The sequence below is a fragment of the Pteropus alecto genome, unplaced genomic scaffold (genome assembly GCF_000325575.1).
Source record: "Pteropus alecto unplaced genomic scaffold, ASM32557v1 scaffold63, whole genome shotgun sequence".
NCBI classification, from domain to species: domain Eukaryota; kingdom Metazoa; phylum Chordata; class Mammalia; order Chiroptera; family Pteropodidae; genus Pteropus; species Pteropus alecto.
The window spans coordinates 1013623-1033682 of record NW_006434897.1 but is presented as its reverse complement, the minus strand read 5'-3'; the positions used below and the strand labels follow the sequence as shown (position 1 = coordinate 1033682).

Genomic DNA, 20060 nt, shown 5'->3' with positions numbered 1-20060 from the left:
TTCCAAACTTGTAGAGTTGGAATTTAACTTCTTTTTACAGAGAGAAACCTGTCCCCCCACAGAAGACTCAGAGCCTTTAAGGGTCTACTCTAGGCCACCAGACAGTCCTAGGTGAGGGAGGTGGGTCTTATGTGTTTTCCTTCTTTTCATTGTATGGATTCATGTCGGTGACATTGATAGATGCCTTTAAAGACTTCCTTCCCTGAGGCCCCAAGATCTCTCAGCTGCATTCTAGTCTTAACCTGAACTACCAGTTCAGGGGGTTGTGGGCCTTGGTATGTTGCTCTGAGTTGACAAATTCTGTCATTCTCCCTGGACTATGGCAACCTGGATTCAGAACCAACCCTGCTGAGACTAGCTCTGTAACTTGGCTGCTTAAGTAAAGTCTCAGAGCCTCAGGGCTTTGTCTGTGTAATAGTTGTCTGTTATAGGTTTTCAGGGAGACTAAATTACATTACCGATACACATACATTTACCTTTAGACTGTCTGGCACTGAGAAAGTGGGGCATAGTGGCTTTGGTGGGGGAGTAGGGAATTGCGCCATAAATGATCATTTTCATTTCTGTTAGAATTATATGTTCTGCTCTCTGGGGCCTACTTCTTATTAAATGATCGAATCGGGGAAGAATGTATATTTTTAGCATTCTTAAATTTTGGAATATGAAATATTAGTTCTTGGTCCTGACTTATGATTCCCCTTTCATCATTCTTTCCAATGAAAGAAGAACACCTTTTGGGGTCAATTTCTGGCACATCATGGGGCAGGGAACAAATGCTGTGGGAAATTTGAGTGTCATTTATTTCTGGTCCCAATTCAGAATCTCAGAATCTAAAACATGATACTCTAACTTCCTCAGGAAAAGCAGAGTCCATTTGATATCTGGCCAGTCTGAAAATCAAAGAGTGAACATTTCATTGTCAGATCTGTGGTGTTGCCATGGACCCTGAACTGTAAATATCATTTAGGCAACACTCTTCTTAAAAGAAAAATATGTGTACTTCCAGAGCTAAACTATCATTCTAGACTCCAGGTTTTTTTAGAAAAGCTGGTGCTCAGCGCTCGTGGGTTTTTGCTGAGTTTACGGATTCTGATTTAAAAAGATACTAACTGTCCAAATCACAGACCAAAACAATTATCTGCCACATCTGTACATATTTTACAAAGGCTGTTTGCTTTAACAGGGCACTCTACATGCAGACTGACACATATGAAAAACAAAAACACACTCATTTACACACTGGCACATAGTCTCTACTAATTATTCTGACCCTGTCTAGTCCTGAATTTTGTCATCTAAAAAACAAAGCTCTTGCAACTCTAATATTCCATAGTTCTAATTTTATCTTTATCTTTGTAGTAAAAGCATCAGTCATTTTATCTTTCACCTTTGTGGCACTGTCTAGATGACGGCTACCAAATTGATGTTTTCTTAGGGAAGTTTTATTTGAGGCTAAGACAAAACCCATCACAAAAGATAAAGTAAGCAAATGCATGTATCTCCTCAGACCTTCATGATTTCTGCCCAAGGCTTGCAACGGTTTAAATATGGATAATTATTGGCTGGTGTTCTCTTTGTTCCTTGAAATATTATCTGAGACTTACAGAGCAACCAAATAGGGTAGTAAGAGGTCAGTAGATGAAGATTTATTTTAATCAAAAGCAAAGATATAGTGGAAGGTGCTGCCTTCGCCCATTAGATCTCCATATCTAGATTTTTATACTGTCTTGACTTGTGTGCAAAAATACATCTTAGTAATAACTCTATTTCCACACATTGGAAAGCCATTCAGAGCTACCACTTCAATGAAAACTCTAGGTTTGCGGCAAAGGGAGTGAAAATATGTTCTAAAGACAATATACTTCATGCTTGGTCTATAGTCATTCCCAAGCAATTATGGATCATAAAGATTTTCTCATATGAATTCTGCAATTTACCTATCAGGAAACCAAGGCTCAGAGAGCTTTGCTGACTCTATCAAAAGGTCTATTCTTGGTTAGTAGCAGAATCCTTGAGAGCTGATGACTCAAGAGTAACAGTGGCAACTTCCAGTTTCCTGTGGTCCACTTAATATCAGTCAACCCTTTTCTGACAGTTCAACCAGCCTCCGCTTTGTTTATATAATTATTGGTTAGCTTTTGGCTCTACTCACAAACCCAGCACTAACAATTGCATGTGACATGTATTTATGATGGGGGAAGCTGTATTAACTTTTAGTATCCCCAAGCCTTTGGCTTCAGATATATATCATGAAAATAGTTCTGTATAATTCAAGTAGTATTAATTTTTCCCCCACCTCAGACTTAAAGATCTTTGATATTTTTGGTGTTTAGATACTTCTGTCAAATGCCAGTGTTTTTGATGGAGTTATGATGAGTTTGAACACTCCATTGTCAAAAACTGGATTTTATCAGATCATTTACAGGTGATTAGATCCTGAGGGTCATTAATTTAATGAGCAGTTCATAGAAAATCTAAATATCAGTGTCATAAGCCAGAGAATAAAGCCAGTGATCCTCTTCATTTACTCCAACTAGAAAATTTGGTTTTTGAACAAAGAATTAGAAAGGAAATTGGTTTCTGTCAAATTTGCCACATCTGGCTGATTTTACCAGCTAAATCTTCTGTAAGCCAAACATGTTTCTGCCAAGCAGCCAATAATAGGATGTTAGTCCACAATGGGGAAATGTTGACTCCTTCTTATATTTTTTATTTTTAGTATGTCTTTTGGTCACTAAACCATCTATTGTTTATCTTGCACATTATATTGCACTGCATGTCATGTGTTGACAATTAAGATGTGCCTTAACCTCATCTGCAATACATTTCATGGATACATCTTATACTGAAAAAATTATTCACTGTGTTCCAGTCCTAAATTTCGTCATCTTACATGTGAAATTGTACTAGTCGCTCTATTTCTGTTTCTCAGACTTATTTATGGCTGCTGCTTAACTTTGGTTGAAAGATAACATAAATACAGAAAAGGGCCCAGATTATAAATATATGTTGAATTTTCATGAAGTAAACAAATCCTGGTAAGGAATAAATTTCTTACCAGCATCCAGATCAAGAAACAAAATGTTGCCACACACCCACCTCATGTCACTTTCCTGTCAATACCATGACCTCTCGCCCCACCAAGGAAAAACATTATCTTGACTTCTAGCACTGTAGATTCGATTCACTTATTTTTTAATTTTATGAAAGTAGAATCTTACAGTATGTGTTCTTTGGTGTCTGGCTTATTTTACTCGGCTTTGTTTTTGTGAGCTTAATTCAAGATGTTGCATATAGCTGTGGCCCATTTATTCACATTGTTGTATGCTATTCAGTTTGGGGAACATACCTTATCCATTCTACTGTTGTTGGGCATATGGATGATTTCCAGTTTGGGGCTGCTATAAATAGTGCTGCTATGGACATTTTTATATGCATGTGTCTTTTGGTGAACTTAATGGCCATATTCGTTTAGTTTATATTTAGAGTGGAACTGGGTCATACGTGCAGCTTTGGTATACACTGCCAAATAGTTTTCCAGAGTGTTCACCCTTTCCAGCAGTGAAAGAGTTCCAATTGTCCAGCATTCCCACTGACGCTTGCCGCTGTCTGTCTTTTCATTTTAGCCATTGTGGTCGGTATACCATAGTAACACCTGTGGGTCCATCCTCAGGGCTTTTTTGTATATAATTTCCAATTTCCCTTCCACTTTTCATAGGCATTTTTTAAAATAAAGTACCAATTTTAAACTTCCCTTAATACTATAGATAGTAGAAGCAGGAAAATGCCATCCACCATTTAATATTATGATATCAAGAAAATATAGAAATAAAAGATGATTATTGTTGCTAATGATAGAAAATAAATCCACAAAATGTTTTTGCATTATGACAGGATTCTATCTTTGTTTTTGAAGTTTACTGAAAGTTCACTTATTGTTGATCACTTTGAGAAAGGCAAATATAAAAGGCAGCAAAGGATAATTCATTTATGCACAATCCAGAGTTGTCTTCAAAGTTGAAGGCTCAAAAGGTCCATAAAAGAAATGGTCAAAGCTAATACTACTTGCCCTTCCTTGCTTTTGTAGCTCTTATGCCTTATGTGGAAATAAAATGAAGAAGGCAAACAGCTATCTTAAAACAAGGATACTTCATCTCATTCACCATTTAAGTAAACAAGAGAAATGCATGTATACCTATGAATTAGCATACCTATTTATGTTTGAAATATTTATTCACTCATTTCTCAGAAACTTACAGAATAGTTCCATTATGTCAGGCCCTGAAATAGTTGCCAGGGATACAAAAACACAAACTCCTGCTCTCAAGGGGCTTATAGTCTAAAGAGGAGATAGATATGTCAACAAATAGTTACTATAGAGTATAAAATGTATCATCCATTGGGACTGCTATGACAGGACACCATAGAACTCAGTGGCTTTTACACAACAGAAATTTATTCCTCACAGTTCTGGAGGCTGGGAAATCCAAGATCAAAATGCCAGCATATTCAATGTCTGGTAAGGGCCTCCTTCCTGTTTTGTAGACAGCTGTCTTTTTGTTGTCCTCACATGGCAGAAGTGGTTTCTTTTATAAGGGTACTAATCCTATTCATGAGGGCCCCGCCTCCCAAAGACTCCACCTCCAAATGCCATCACATTGGAAATTAAGTTTCGACATGTGGATTTTGTGGGGCAGATACAAAACATTCGGTCTATAGCAAAGTATATGTGAAAATACACAGGTTGCAGTAGGTGACACAAAGGAGAGAGAGTAAGTCTTCTAGATAGATTTTAGAAGAAGACTGCACAGGGGAGGTGGCTGTTGATCTGGAATTTGCCAAACCAGGGCCAACCGGGGGTAGAGGGAACTAAACCAGGAAGTATGAGACAACTTCGTCTATCTCTGGAGCTTGAGGTATGCTGGGGAGAAGGAGAAACAGCAGATGATAAAGGGCTTCAAATACTATATTAAATACTATACCAGAGATTTGGGCTTGATTTTTCCCCATAGCCTAGAGAGTCAGTCCTTTAAACATTTTGAGGGCTGTGCCAAATTTTAGGGATACAAAAATGAATCCATGTATTCTATTGGCAGGTGTTCCCTTGAACACCCACTGTTTGCCAGAATCTTGTCCTTAAAAGCAAAACAATTTTATGGGGGAGAAAGACACGTAAAAAAATTGATTACAGAACTGCATAAGTATTATAAAAGAAATGTGTGCTTTCTTCTTCCCTGGACCTAGAAAATAGTAAATTGTCTAGGAACTCTGAACCTCAAGGAGTTTTAAACAGGGAAATGATAATGATCATAGTTTTGATTTAGGAAAAGCAATACTGCTAGTGATCTGAAGCTAAAGCAGATATTTTAAACATTCATCAACTAAATAATGTTATCAGTTTAAATAAACTTTGGGAGACTGAGAAGACTTCAGTTGAATCATCAGTGCTTTCTCTAGGCCCAGCACATGCTGGGGCAGCTGGAAGCCTGACCACCAGGAGCAGGCTTCTCAACTCTCTTGTCCTTCCTTTTCAGGTAACCAAGAATGAACGTCAAGTTATGAAGCCACTTTATGACAGATACCGGCTGGTCAAACAGATCCTGTCCCGAGCCAACACCATACCCATCATCGTGAGTTCACCACCTCTCTGTTGATTACCTAGTTGAATGAGCCCTAGCTATGTTAATAGGACCCTAACCTGCTTTCTCATTAAAGAATTGCCTTTAATAGTTAAACCTGCCATTAATATCTATGGCCCCTAAGCTTGAAGAGTGAAGAATTTATCAAAGACTGAGGCTACATTTGTCAAAAGTGAGCAAATCTGAACGTGATAGAATTATTTTTTCTTTTGGGAGTCACGCTTTGGCCATATTTATCCATCTGACATGTGCTGGGCCAACTCCCTTCTTCTTTCCTCAGAGACAGAGCACCAAGGGGACCGGGCTGTGCTTTCTCCAGGCTTCTCCACACCAAAGAGTGCCTCTCTGGTCCCAAGGGCCCTCTGTTAATAGTCTTCTCTCTCCCTCCAAGAAGGGATAAGGCCCTCAGGAATCATATCCAGGGAGAAATTCTTGGAGGAACTCAGGAGACCAAGCCTCCTCTTTTTGGAGGATGTAGAGAAGTATAAAATGGAAGAAAAGGGAGGACGGCTAATGACTGTGAAGATGCTCTCAGTGGCCGCCATCTTTGGACCTAGCCACTTTTGGCTTCTGAGTTCTAATTTAGTCTAGTAGTAGAGAGCAGCAACTTGCCTTCCACTGTGGGAAAGTCTTCCCGGCACTGGCCAACTTGCCCTCCCCGCTTATCCCAGTCCCGGCTTTTCCACCCCCAGCTATGAGTGCGGTGTGAATGCCCTGTCCCTCTCCGGGGGACTCTGTTGCTCCCTCAGGGACCCTGGGGCTTCCTTTGCTTGCCCTTAGGCTTTTTAGTAAGCACAGCCTTCTTCGTTGTTGTTGAAATGCGTATTCACCTTAGCTGCTGCACTTCTAGTCCTGCTTTTAAATCTCCTTGTTTATTTCTAGGCCTAAGCTGTGGTCTTTATATGTCTTTTAATGGTGTACTTGTTCATATGAATGAGAGATGGTCCAGAGACCTCAGGCAGTGTGTTTGAAGAAAGCTATTTTTCTAGAAATTTTCTGCAGAATAATTACTAAACTAACCAGTAAAAGAATTAAATCTCAAGACTGGTTTTCATTCCTCAGTTAGGAACCTTTAGTGTCCTTAAATAGGTGAGTGGACCTCAGGGAAGTCAGGTAGCCTTTGTATCACTCGGTGAGCGTACGTTATTAGAGTCGAAGCTTCTCACAGTTCAGGCGTTCTTGGAGTTACTGTGATTGGGGATCAGGTGCTTTCCCCTCAGGTTTTTCCCACGTGTTCCAAGCTCCTTGGTTTGTGTATGGGGGCTCAGAAGTGAAGCAGCACTTGGAAAAGAACTTTAGTAGTTCCTGGTTTTCCTGGGAGTTTTTGATGGGGAGGAATTCGAGCGTATCGTTAAAAGGCAGTAATGAAGTACTGATGAGGCAGATGAGGCAGAAGAGGCAGAGAGCTGGCGGGAAAGGGGAAGGTGCGCAATGTAACCTACTTGTTAACGCCTGTCGCAGGGTTCCCCCTCCAGCAAGCGGAGAAGCCCTTTGCTGCAGCCAATTATCGAGGGTGAAACGGCTTCCTTCTTCAAGGAGATAAAGGTGACCACTTGCTAATCTGCCTCAGTCCCCTCCCTGCCTCTTGTGAATGGAGGGGCTTGTGATTAGGCCCTTTGGTGGTAGCTTCCTGTAGTGTCCCCAAAAATCTGCACACAACCACCTTTGAACAGTCCTTTTTTTATTTATGTTATAGACGTGCTTAGTTTCCTTAGTTTCATTTCATTCCCCCAGGTTTTTGTTGTTGTTGTTTTTTTTTTTTTTTTCTTTTTACTCTTTGTTTTCATGGGTGATTCTTTTGTTTTCACAATGTTTTTAGTTGGGGGGCGGCTTTTTGCCTATTTGGAGGATGGATTTATATGTCAAAATTTTGTTAAATTAGCTCACTGGGTAACTCTTTTTCTAAAAAAAAAAATCTCATTTACTGAGTTTATAGAAAAAATAAAATTAACAAGGGCAATGTGTGTGTGTGTGTGTGTGTGTGTGTGTGTGTATCACACAATAAAAAATCACCATTTTATAGACAAATGTCTTAGTTGTCTTTGACAGATTTGCCAGTAGTTTCACCCACTCTTCCTCTTGCCTTTCGCCTGGCGGATTTAGTCCTCAGTGACAACTTTTTCTGGATTGGGAGGTATAATCTGTGCCCATAGATCTATGTGTCTCTGTATGGACCTAATTGGTCTGGACTAGGATCAACCTCTTTCATGTTGTTGTTTCTAGATAACTAAACACACTGGACAACCTCATACAGGGCTCTAGAGATGAAAAGTCAATGTCATTATTTTTAAATCAGTGATTGTCTTTTAGTAGTTTTTTTAAGTCAGGAGGGAGAGTAAAACCCAAAGCAGAAGTGAGTTTTAAGAGTTTCACTTGTCATATTTCTGTGACAATTCCAAGCCTGGGATGGTCTTTTATTTGCTGGAGTTAGGAAAGATTATTTCAGAATATGGGGGCCTCATTCCCACAGAGGGACGCCAGTTGAGAAACGCCCCGTTTCCTCGCCTAATTCTAATTATAACTGAGATAAGGTGTCAGAAGTTATACAGTCTTCTTTTATTTACTCTATGCCTTTTCTTACTTCTTAGGGGTCTTAAATACTTCAGATACCTAACTTTAAGGTATTAGGCAATGATTGTGCTTACTATTCATATTATTGTAAATAGAATTTGTTTTATGAAAAGCTCTAAATGTGAAATTTAGGTGAATGTGCTATATTGTGTCTTAAAAATTAGAGCTGTTTTCTTACATTAAGACAATTGAAGAAGATATATTTTGTCAAGCTGGTAATTTCACACAAAAATTAAATCACTGTAGTTAAACAAAGGTGGGCAATTGTATGTATGAAAATTGATATATTTCTCTTAGAATCATATGATAGAACTGTTACTAGATGAAAATGTGTTCTTTAGCACATCTAAAATATGACACAATAATTGCCGTATTAAACAAATGGAAGATATACTAATGATGCTCTTTTTAAAAAGAGGACATTCTTCCAAATCTTATCCTTTAGCTCAGTTTTCTTTTTCACAAGTGTATTTTGGCCATGGCTCTTTTTCTAGCTCACATGATGGTCAAAATTTCAGATAATTTTGCAATGATTACATTGCTTTTGTAAATAGTGCTATCTTTTAGTTCATTTTGTTCCAATTGGCCAGGCTTATTAGCATGTATTTGGATTGTACTAATTCTTGGCAATTCTGCTACAATTAAAATTTGGCATGTGTGCAGATAAGAAGATTGTATCTAAGTTGTTTTTTAAAAACTGTCCCTGGTTTTAAATGTTTATAGGAGGAAAACAGCTGTGTATGAAATAGAGCCAGCTCAAATTCTGAGTCCCTAAATCTTCCAGCCAAAAAATCCTAGAGGTCATCATTTCTCCCATCCAACATAAATATTTCCTCTGAAACTTCTCTGACAAAATAGAGACACTGTCTCTAAGAAGTGATTCCATCTTCAAGCTTGATAAGTTTATAGCAACAGGGAGAGTAAGGTCACTCATTACTGTAGTAAACATCAATAATAACTAAAAACATTGTTTTGTAAGTATCATTTTTAAAATTATAAAATATGACAATTATATAATATGTAATTTAGATGTATAAATATGTTTGATAACTATAAAATATCACAATTAATGAATAATGATTCCATCTTCAAGCTTGATAAGTTTATAGCAACAGGGAGAGTAAGGTCACTCATTACTGTAGTAAACATCAATAATAACTAAAAACATTGTTTTGTAAGTATCATTTTTAAAATTATAAAATATGACAATTATATAATATGTAATTTAGATGTATAAATATGTTTGATAACTATAAAATATCACAATTAATGAACAACTAAAATTTATAATATTCATAATTATTATTAATATAGTACTTTCTACTTAATAGGCTTAGCTTTGCCCTCTGGAACAGCATAGTGCTTCTTCCATGAGCACTTCATATATTTAGTTGCCTGCCCTGCGCATTCCCACCCACATCCTGTGAAAATTTTTTCTGCACGCTCCTCTTACTATTTCTCATGTGATATGGATTCCAGACCGTCCAGCAGTCCAGTGACTCTGCCTATATACACACCAATTTATCTTTCTTAAAAACTGAAACCCGGAACTATACACTCTTCTAGATATGGTTTAACCAGCAAGAGAGTGGATCAAGGACTAGTCCTGACCTCGATCTGGTTTACTAAAGCCCTTTAGTTCTACAGCTCTGTGACTACATGACTGTCAATGTATTGTGAGGTCATTTTTGTCTTCCTATAACAGGGTGTCTCAGCTTCAGCACTGTAGACATTTTGGGCTGGACAACTCTTTGTTGTATGGGGCTGGCCTCCACTCATTAGATGCCACATGTGCACTATAACCACCCCCTCCACGGTTGTGGCAAACAAAAATGTCTCCAGACATTTCCAGAGCTCCCCTAAGGGATAAAATCACCCCCAGTTTGAGAACCATTGTTTGTTACCCTGTCTTGTTAGTTTATGCAATCCCCAGCTTCCTTTTCTATGGATTGCTTATTGTGTATCAAGCTTTTTATTTTCCTAATCTAATTATAGAAACTTGAATTTTTACAGTTAATTTTTTTCATACATCTGTTCCAGCCTCATGAAATATATTAAATCTAGATTTCGTATTGCAGCATACCAGAGATCCCTATCCACTTTGTATTACCTACGTGTTTTTTGAATACGCCATTTACGTCTTTATCCAAGTGATTGATAAATATAGAGTAAGGTAGAGTCAGGTAAAGAGCCTGCTTTAATAGACTTTTCTCCAGATTCATGTCACCATTGCTCTGCACAGATTTTCACAAGCAGCTTTCCTTTGGTAGATCAGCTCACCTCATTCTTTATTGAAATCCAGTTGTTATGCCAATTTTATCGAACAAGGGAAAATAGTTTTCATGACTTGTTTTTAGGAGACAATGCTAGTCACCGTTGATCGTTACTATTATTTTTTTAATCAATTGCTCATACATTATGTATTGATTCCTTCTAGAATCTACCCAATATTTACAACAACCTGGTAGTCTTATAATTTGAAGATCTATTTGGCTATTTCTCTTTTTCCTTATGATTGTCATAGCTTACCTAGAATAGTTTTGTTTAGCTTCATCGTTAAAAACGTACAAGACACATTCTCACATGTTTAAGTTCTCCCAGGCCCCTGGGATATAATTCATAAGGCCAAGACACCTAACTTTATTTCTTATGTGTCTTAGGTTTTAAAACTCTCTTAATAGTTTGTATTTCTCTTTTAAAATTGAATTACTAGGCTGTTTAACAGACATTTATTGAGCACCTTCTATATGCAGGCACTGGCCAGGCTCTGCAGACAGCAGTGTTCAGACAGGTCCAAATCCCTACCTCTGTAGAGTTTATGGTCAGGTGGTTCCACCTGGTCTTCTTCATCCAGGGGAAGCAGGTGGGGAGCAGCAGACTGAGTGTCACTGCCTGTGTGCCAAGTGTTCCTTATGAAGACTACATAGGTGGGAACCATTACTTCCTTTTACAAATGAGAAATTTTTAAATTGTTAATTTAAAAATCACTTTTACTCTATTAATTTAAAAATGTTTTGATAATATAAATTTAAAAAAATTAATAATGAGGCATTTACTTCCATGGACCAAGCAAAGAAATTGAAGATCAGAAGTCACCCCAGAGAGAATCTGGAAAAGCCACCTAGTTTTCGCCAGTGTTATCTTCCTAACAACTTTGTTGTAGTTATAAAATAGTCCTTTTTTGTTGTTTTGTCTGTTTATTTACGTTATTTCTCTTCAGAGACACCATTATAAATACACCAAACTCTATGTAAGAAAATCCACCACAGGCAGTGTCCATACTTGTACTTTGACCACCAGTGGTAACTACGGCTGCCTCCTGAGATTAATCTGCTGCAGCGGCACTGAAGCCACTTGGTTTAACTAGAACAATTGATGTTGTGCTTCCCGTTGTTCATGTAGCTGTACTCCTAACCAATTTTTTCATTTTTCAAGATATTAGGATATTCTCTCCTGGTCTGATTGTATATTTTGGTGGTAAATTACTTTTAAAATCTCTCTTTCAGACTCTGATATTATTTCTTCCTTAGACTTACATAGCTTTGAAATTGGCACTAAGAATTACTAATTTGACTTCATTGTTCTTCTAACTGCACTATCATCGAGGTAGAGAATATAATACTTTTCTTAGAATCTTGGATGCTGAGAAATACAGACATATCCTTGGAAGTTCCTTGAGAAAACTTAGGAGATTTATGATTCTAATCATGGGAAGATAGACGTTTGGATCTTCTCAAAAATTCATTAGATTTTGTGTATCAGGCAACCATGAAGTATTTTATAATCTCAACTCTTAAATAGGAAAGCTATATTGTTCAATTTCTGAGAATATTCATAGCTTAATAAAAAATACTTTCTGAAATATACAAGTAATGGAATCCTGAAAGCACTGATTGCTGGTGGTGGATTTTGTTATGTATTGTCACAGAGCTGGGAACTTTTAGATTCTTTTGCGTCATTTGATTGAGAGTATAAATTATGATGGTTGTTCCTCCATACCCTCAGCCTTGACAAATGTTAATGTGATGTACACTGATCTTTTAATCGTTTTTTCCCCTATTGAGTGGCTGTGTTCAGCGTTTGTTATTTACTATGTGTATATAGATGTTCAGTAATAAATTCATAATGTGTGTTGCTAACTGTCAATACAGAAGAAGCTATATGGTGTCTAAATAATTAAAAGAATGTTAAATGATACTTGTAAAGAAAGAATGTCAGAAAAGTAACCACATTTTGGTTGGGATTGCTATGTATCTCCAGGAAGAAGAGGAGGGTTCAGAGGACGATAGTAACACAAAACAAGACTTCATGGTCACTCTGAAAACTGATTTTAGTGCCCGTTGCTTTCTCGACCAATTTGAAGATGATGCTGATGGGTTTATTTCCCCAATGGATGATAAAATACCATCAAAATGCAGCCAGGACACCGGGCTTTCAAATCTCCATGCTGCTTCAATGTATGTCATTTTGGTGTTGAAATGTTTGGATGAAAATAACTTTCCTAAATATTATTTTGGTCTTTGTACTTAAATTGGCGGACAGAAAACAAGTGACTTACCTGGGGTACATGTGTGTGGATAAAACAGTGATTTTTTTTTTTTAAGCTTCTGGCTCAGTTTTGGTATTTGCATCATCCCATGTTATTTGAGGGAGGATCTGAGATCTTGCCTAAACAATCAGATGGTGTCTATAAATGACACTGTGTGGTTCTGTACTCCACAGCTCATCAGTTAACACTCACTGCGCACAGATATCATCTCTTTCTTTCAAAGCAAACTATGACAGAGCACCACGAGATATCACGAGCCCTAAGAATTCATTGTAGCTGGAGCCCCAGAAGTCATAGCAGTTGTCAGTATTTCACGGGATAGAAAACACCCATTTCTGCTGTCCCTCAGCAACCTCAATGGTTTTGCATCTGTGTATTTACCCCTTTGTCCACAACACCTATCAAATTGCACATTCATTACATTTATAACGTCAGATTTAACTCAATTTTCTCGAAATTTTTCTGCCCCTCTTAGACCAGAACTCTTGGAACACCTTCAGGAAATGAGAGAAGAAAAGAAAAGGATTCGAAAGACACTTCGTGATTTTGAAGACAATTTTTTCAGACAAAATGGAAGGTAAGGCATGTTTTCCTTTCCTCTCTGCACATACATCCTCTTTTTCTTCTGTCAGATCTGTGTGATGCCTCTGATGTAGGAACCGCTTTGATTCTGCCCTGTAACCTAGTCCTTGTGTTTGTGTGTGTCCAGGGCCTCTTTGAGGTTGACTGTGAGATGATGAGGTTTGTGTGGTCCTTCAGGAAGAAATCTTCTTGGATAGTATCCAAGACTGATGCAGACCGAGCTAACACTTATAAAACTAACCCGTCACATCAAATTCTAATCTAAAATGAGCAGCTTAAAGCTAAGTTTCCAGTTGACAGCACTAGTTTGTTTTGTTTTTCGTCTTAAGAAACTAGAAAGAGAAATAAGGAAAGGCGGATTCCAGATCTTGCTAGTTACAAAGCACATTTTAAAAGCAAACACGATAGTTGTCAACTTTGAATGAAAAATATACAAGAAGCAGTAAATCCACCTGATTGATAGGGTTTTTTTCTCCAGTAAGTTTGAAGGCATAATGGAATCGTTATGTAACATTATGCTGAGGAATAGTCTCCTCCGTTTGCAAGTGGCTGCACACAGCATGTCTGACTCACATCACAGCAGGAGATAAGGGTAGAATAGATTTGTATCTCTTACATTGAAGTTAAGTTGTATCATTTTAAATTGATTTAATTTTAATATAAATTATCTAAATAGTGTAAATATAGTTTCTCTGTAAGTCCCCTTTATATTTTGCAAAAGTATTAGGAAATAAAAGGACCATAAAAATTAACTTTGGCATTTAGAATGTGTTGCATTACAGTTTATTTCAATTATTGTATAAATTTATTTTTAAGATCTCTGATTTGACTCTGTCCTGTAATGACGTTGTCAAGATTTATAAATTTTATACCTAAATATTCGCTTTTCTTTCTCCATGTGTTGCAGGATGTTTAGAAAAATATAGATAAGCAGATAAAAGAAATAATACCCCAAATAATAATAATACCCAAAGGTAAACCAGGATTAATGTTTTGATGGGTTTCATTCCAGTCTTCTTTCTAGGCATAGTTGTGGTTTGTCTGTTTATCTTTCTTCTCATATAATTATTGTCACATTATATACAGATATCTTATACATGAGGAACTATATATAATTATGTAAACTTCACAAGAATTCAGAGAGTATAATTGATGGGAATTAATAATCATCATACAAGTTTAAAACTCTAAGTGACTTCATATCATAAATCCTGGTTCCCCCATTTCATCTCTGAGGAGGGCGAAGCCCCGCAGGGAGTACGGCTGAGGCTCTGGTCCTCCCTGCCCTGCTCCCTTCACTGCCCTCAGAAGCCAGCTAGAGTCCTTTCCTTGAACAAGGCAGGGCATGAAAAAATAACTTTATTTTTAGTTCATTGAACAAAATAAGTCCCATGTTTGTTCTTTAATAAGAAAAGGAAGCCTGGAGTTTGAATGCTTGGCATGCGCATTCCAAAGTGCAAAGAGAAGCAGGACTGCACCACGCGACGGCTGAGCGCACTCGCTCTGCAGTGAGCCCGGCTTCCCATCCTGCTTTCAGCGTGTGTGGGATGTGGATACTAGCACCATTTTATCAAGTTCTCCTGAGGGTTGTATTAGATCATGGAGACAGATCCGCTTTGCACAGCGCTTCACCTGTAATCTTGCAGTTAACACTAGTGTATGTAAAAAGTATGCATATAAAATTACTCAATAAACAGTAAAGGCTTATGATTCAATTGCTGAATTCCAAGACTAATTTTATAATAATTAGGTGTATTGACTATATTTTTGAAAAACCTATAAATTATAGGTATGCCAATTGCTAAGTAGAAATTTAATGGTTCATTAGATGAAATAAATAAAAGTGAGAAAGCATTAAGTATAAAGGATTTCAATGTATGGAGACTCTTGACGTGAATTCATATATACCAGCATCAGAGAGAGGAACATTTCTACATTTCTTAGTCCTTCACACCATTCTACAAGATGCTAGATTAACCATAAAAACTCAGTCGCATGCTGCCTTCTGAAGGAAGCTGTCCTTCTCTGCTTGTCTAAACCCACCTCCAGTCTTGACACCAAGTGATGTTTGGCAACACTGATTCTACAGGTTGATAAACTGCAAAGTTTCCATGCTGATAATTTACCTGCTGAGCAGTATCATCTAGGAGAGACAGCATAGAGTCCTCAGCCCCTTTCCCTTTGTTTCCATTAGAAATGTCCAGAAGGAAGACCGCACTCCTATGGCTGAAGAATACAATGAATATAAGCACATAAAGGCGAAACTAAGGCTCTTGGAGGTGCTTATCAGCAAGAGAGACACCGATTCCAAGTCCATGTAAGGAAGAAGCCCCGGCCCAAGCAGAGGGGATTGGCGATGCACAGTGAATTGGCCATCTGCCTCCCCTGGTATACAGCAGCTCTGCAGAAACTGGAAGGCAGCTTCAGAGCTGGACCTGCAAAGCATGTAGCCCATCTTCCTCCAGGCCATTCGGATCAGCTCTAGTTTCCATTGCCTGCCTTAGAAACCACCTAGATGGAAGAAAGCAACTTGCCCTGACTTAGGAATTTGTAAGGGAAAGTCAGAATTCCTGCACGCCTGCACACAGGTGCACACACACGCACAGACACTGTAGTGGAAGCTTTATTAACAGTAACAGTGATGAATCACTACATTGAGACACACTCCTCTACGGAGAATATACACTGTTCTTCCCTGGATAACTGAGAAACAGGAGACCATTCTCTGTCTAACTGTGATAAAAACTAGCTCAGGTCTTCACTCTGTAGAACAAACTTGCTGTGCCAGTCCCTGTTCTCTTTGGACCCAGTGAAGGAATGTGCATTGGAGCCCTATTTGCTGCCATGGCCATTTCTGTGACCTTTCCACAGAGCTGCACCTTCCCCACTTGTGTGAACTGTTTCCCCTTCAGCTCTCAGGTAGATGGAAGCTGCATCTGCCCTGAATGGGAGTGCAAACATCTATTTGACGGTGTGTTTCTTCAGGACTTCCTCAGCTGACAAAGAATTTTGATCCCTGTAGGACTGGATCATCTGCAGAGGACAGGGGGAATATGGCAGGAGCTATATGAATGCTGATTTTAAATCAGGTAACAGGGTGAAGAGCCTGAAGAATTCTTTCCTGAACACTGACGGCACTTAATCAGTCTCAGACTTACACATCAGACACTAAGCGAGGCCAGCATGCTACGGCAGCCTGTTTGGGGCTCGGTTTCGTTTTGGCACTAGCCAAACATAAAGGGTCTTGCTTAATTCTTAGCTGAAGTATAGAGGATCATGAGAAAGAGAGAGAGCACCTGTGTTCTCAGCCACTTGCGTACTTACCAGAGTTTAATTTTTTTAAAAAAGTAAACCTGCACTTGAAATCCCCTCACCGAACATTAAATGTAGCCTTTAGAGCTCAGCCTAAAGCAGAATCTAAATCACATTATTTTCAAGATGATGTATAAAGAGAACAAGTAAGGGTGTGTGTCCAATTATGATTATAATTTCTTCAAAGACTGTCACAAAACTGTCTATGTTAGACATTTCAGATGGACCAAGGAATTTAAGACACCAAATCATTCATCTCTTCAGTGTGCTCATGTCACTTTGCGATTCGTTGTTACTTTTTAACCTTCTATGTCTGCACTGGGGAAAGTGGGTTCTGGTTCTGCCTGCCCATCCCAGGTTCGCCTTTGTGCTATCTGAGGTCTAGCAGGGTGTCTGCACACCAGCCACCAGACAAGGTGTTTCAGCAGTTCTGCCTTGTGAAGATAATATTGCAGGTTGAACAGGACAACAGGATGACCTCCTCTGTTTTTCCTTCTTAAAGGGTACAATTTATTTTGTTTAAGAAAACAAAGAAAAAGAACATAAAACTCTACTGACCAGTTGTCAGTTTAAAAAAAAAATGGGTTTTTGAGAAACTGATCAGATTGGATTTATAGCAGCATTTTTCCGTTGCTGAAGTGAGGTGGCAGCTCTGTCAGCTGAAAATTGTTTAAGTCGAGTGGGAGAAAAAGAACGCCTTTAGTTTGCTCTGAAAAACATTCATATAGAAGTATGAGCAGTGTGCCCTGGTTTAATCCACACACTTAAAGATGGTACCTAATCCTGCAAATTTAAATGTACATGAAAATATAGTTTGGTATTCTTTACTGTTTACATTGCAGATTGCTATAATTTCAAGGAGTTATAAATAAAATGATGCACTTTAGGATGTTTTCTATTTTTGAAAATCTGAACATGAATCATTCACATGACCAAAAATTGTATTTTTAAAAGAAATACATGTCTAGTCTGTCCTTTGTAAAGTAATTATTCTCTTAAATAAGCTATAATATAAATCAAATCATTACCAGCTAACTTTTAAAGTACACCTGTTTAAGAGTATTGTTTTGAAAATACTAATATACTACAGAATTTAAAAAGAGAACAAGCTATGTAAATGAGAAGCTACTAAATGTTTTGAATCTATTGTTTTTGCCAAAGATAAATTAAGTAAAAGATTTATTCAGGAATCCTCAGATTTGTATGACTGAATAAAAAAAAACACCAAATTCTAGTAAAATAAATTGTGTATGGAATGTTGTGTTTTCCTTTGTAATTCCTAATTTGTATACTTTTGTAGAACGGCACCCAGAATAAGGGTGAGGAAACCCTATTTACACCAGATTCTATCTGAAGACACGTTAGTCAGTAGGTTCTGACTCTGCCAGAAGTGCTGTGAATTTGTTTCCACAGCAACCATTTCTGCAGCCCAGGGTCTCAAGGCCCTGGAGGCAGCCTCTTAATTGGCTTCACACAGAATACTCTGGACTGGGTTTTTTTCTTTGCTCTCTTGGGAATGTGTGCGTGTTTATTAGCACATGCCAACAAAATAAATGTCAAGGGTTATTTAATAACAGTGATAAGTAAAGATAAAGCATGAATAAACTTGATTGTATGGTTGTAAGAATTAGAGATAGAAGAGGTTTGTAATTTTCACAAGCATTTGCTTTTGTGTTTAGTCTGGAGTAAACACTGAAATAGATGTTTATATTAAATATGGTATCATTACTATATTAAGTATGTGTTTCATCATTGAATCATTTAGTTTGGATTTCACTTTCTGGTCATGTATGTGCAAGGTTTAGGTTTAAGGGCCTACTTCAGAGATTTGAGACAGCGGTAGTTTGTCTTATGCTATTAGAAGAAAGCCCGCATAATCTCATGATCTCAAATTCAAGGAAAATTTCCATGAAAGACCAAATCAAATTAGATTTCTTCCCTTCAGTTGCCAGTTTGAAGTCAAGATTATTATTGCCAAGGCAGGGATCAGCTGTGTCTCTCTTTGTTACATCAGTATAATTTTTGCTTTGTCTCATTCTGATGCAATGCTTGCATGGTGGCAAAAGAGCAGGGTGTGTCTGCTCCGGTATGACATTTCTAGCCCAGGACAAATGCCTCAGGGCCGTGCTTGTGTCAGAAATATAACACTGAGATGTCCTGAGGCCAGCAGTCTTGGAGCCCCTGAGGTCTGATCATTCATTAATACAGCTGAGCTTGGAATTTCTCATAAGTTGCATATTTAAGTTTATTGTCAGAATCAAGGGGCTACTGTGGTGCCAATTAATTCGGTTCTTTCTGGGGCTGCCTAGTTCTCAGTGGACAGAATTGGACTCGGTATCTAGAACTGAACACAGATTTACAAGGAAAATCAAATTTTAAAGTTTGTCGATTAAATTTTTTAGTGATTCTTAATCTGATAATAAAGATGCCTTTTTTTCTGAAGAGTAACACCTTACTACTTTGGACAATATGTTAATAATTGAATGCCATAAACTATTAACTACTTTGTGAAAAGCTAGTTGTAGTCTAATTCCATCTTTCTTTCAAGAGTGGTCTTCCTGACACACAGCTTCCTGGATTTTTTCCCGTAGGGAGAGGTGGTTTCTTCACCAAGGTCAACACTTCTTCACGTTCCGTTTTAGTATCCGCTCGGTTAATCCACAGGGAGGGAAAAAACTGAAGGAAGTAGTGTTTCTTCCGAAACCCATGTGTTTAGCAGAATCCAGAATGTACTTTCTATTTATTCCCTTATTTTTTTTTCTACTCGACCCTCAAAATGTACAGAAGAGTATTTTGTCAAAAGACTGGCTAACAATATTTTCAAATTTTTATATATTCAAATCATACATACTGGGCCTTCTTCATAGGGTGGCCAACATGGCAAGCTCCAAACATGAGTGATCTCTATGTCAGTTGTGTGGCACTGGCCAGTTTCCCAAGTAGAGACTGTGCCACTGTGGGCATCTGCGTTCTTCCACCACTGTCCTTCATAACAGATGTATGTAGATGGGCTGAGATCGCTTACAGATTTATACAGATGTGTATGTAAAATGAACTCTGTACACCTACAACTTCGTATTGCTGTGAAGCTGCAGTTATGTCTCTAGAGAATCTTATTGTGCCTGGAATCTGGCCAATCATGGTCGTGTGTGTGGCTCCAGAAATCATTTTGGCAGACCTAATTCTCCATCTTAAAGCACCTCTTCAGTCGTGAAAATCTTCAAGAGTGGAAACAATTTTAGTAAATAAAATGGGCCCAGAACAATGTTTATATGACATGCAAGCAGAAAGTATTTAAAACTACAGTCACCCTTTTTAAAAATGTAAACAGAATGAAAAATGGTATGTACATTTTTGTACATGACTGTATTTTGTATAAACTTAAATAAAATATTTTGAACCATGAA

General features: G+C 37.9%; 1 protein-coding gene across 8 annotated transcripts in view; it reads left to right on the top strand.

Moving 5' to 3' along the window:
• FAM13A (family with sequence similarity 13 member A) overlaps nucleotides 1-20060 on the top strand; it is a 240562-nt gene extending 220502 nt beyond the window's left edge. For 7 of the 8 annotated variants that reach the window (XM_015588464.2, XM_006910727.3, XM_025046022.1 and 4 more), the window contains 5 exons: nucleotides 5535-5630; nucleotides 7101-7184; nucleotides 12471-12667; nucleotides 13235-13336; nucleotides 15536-20060. In XM_015588464.2, coding sequence (XP_015443950.1) covers nucleotides 5535-5630; nucleotides 7101-7184; nucleotides 12471-12667; nucleotides 13235-13336; nucleotides 15536-15662 — 606 coding nt within the window. In that variant the 3' untranslated portion in view covers nucleotides 15663-20060. The remainder of the gene's footprint in view (nucleotides 1-5534; nucleotides 5631-7100; nucleotides 7185-12470; nucleotides 12668-13234; nucleotides 13337-15535) is intronic. The other variant, XM_015588465.2, reaches the window with a different exon arrangement.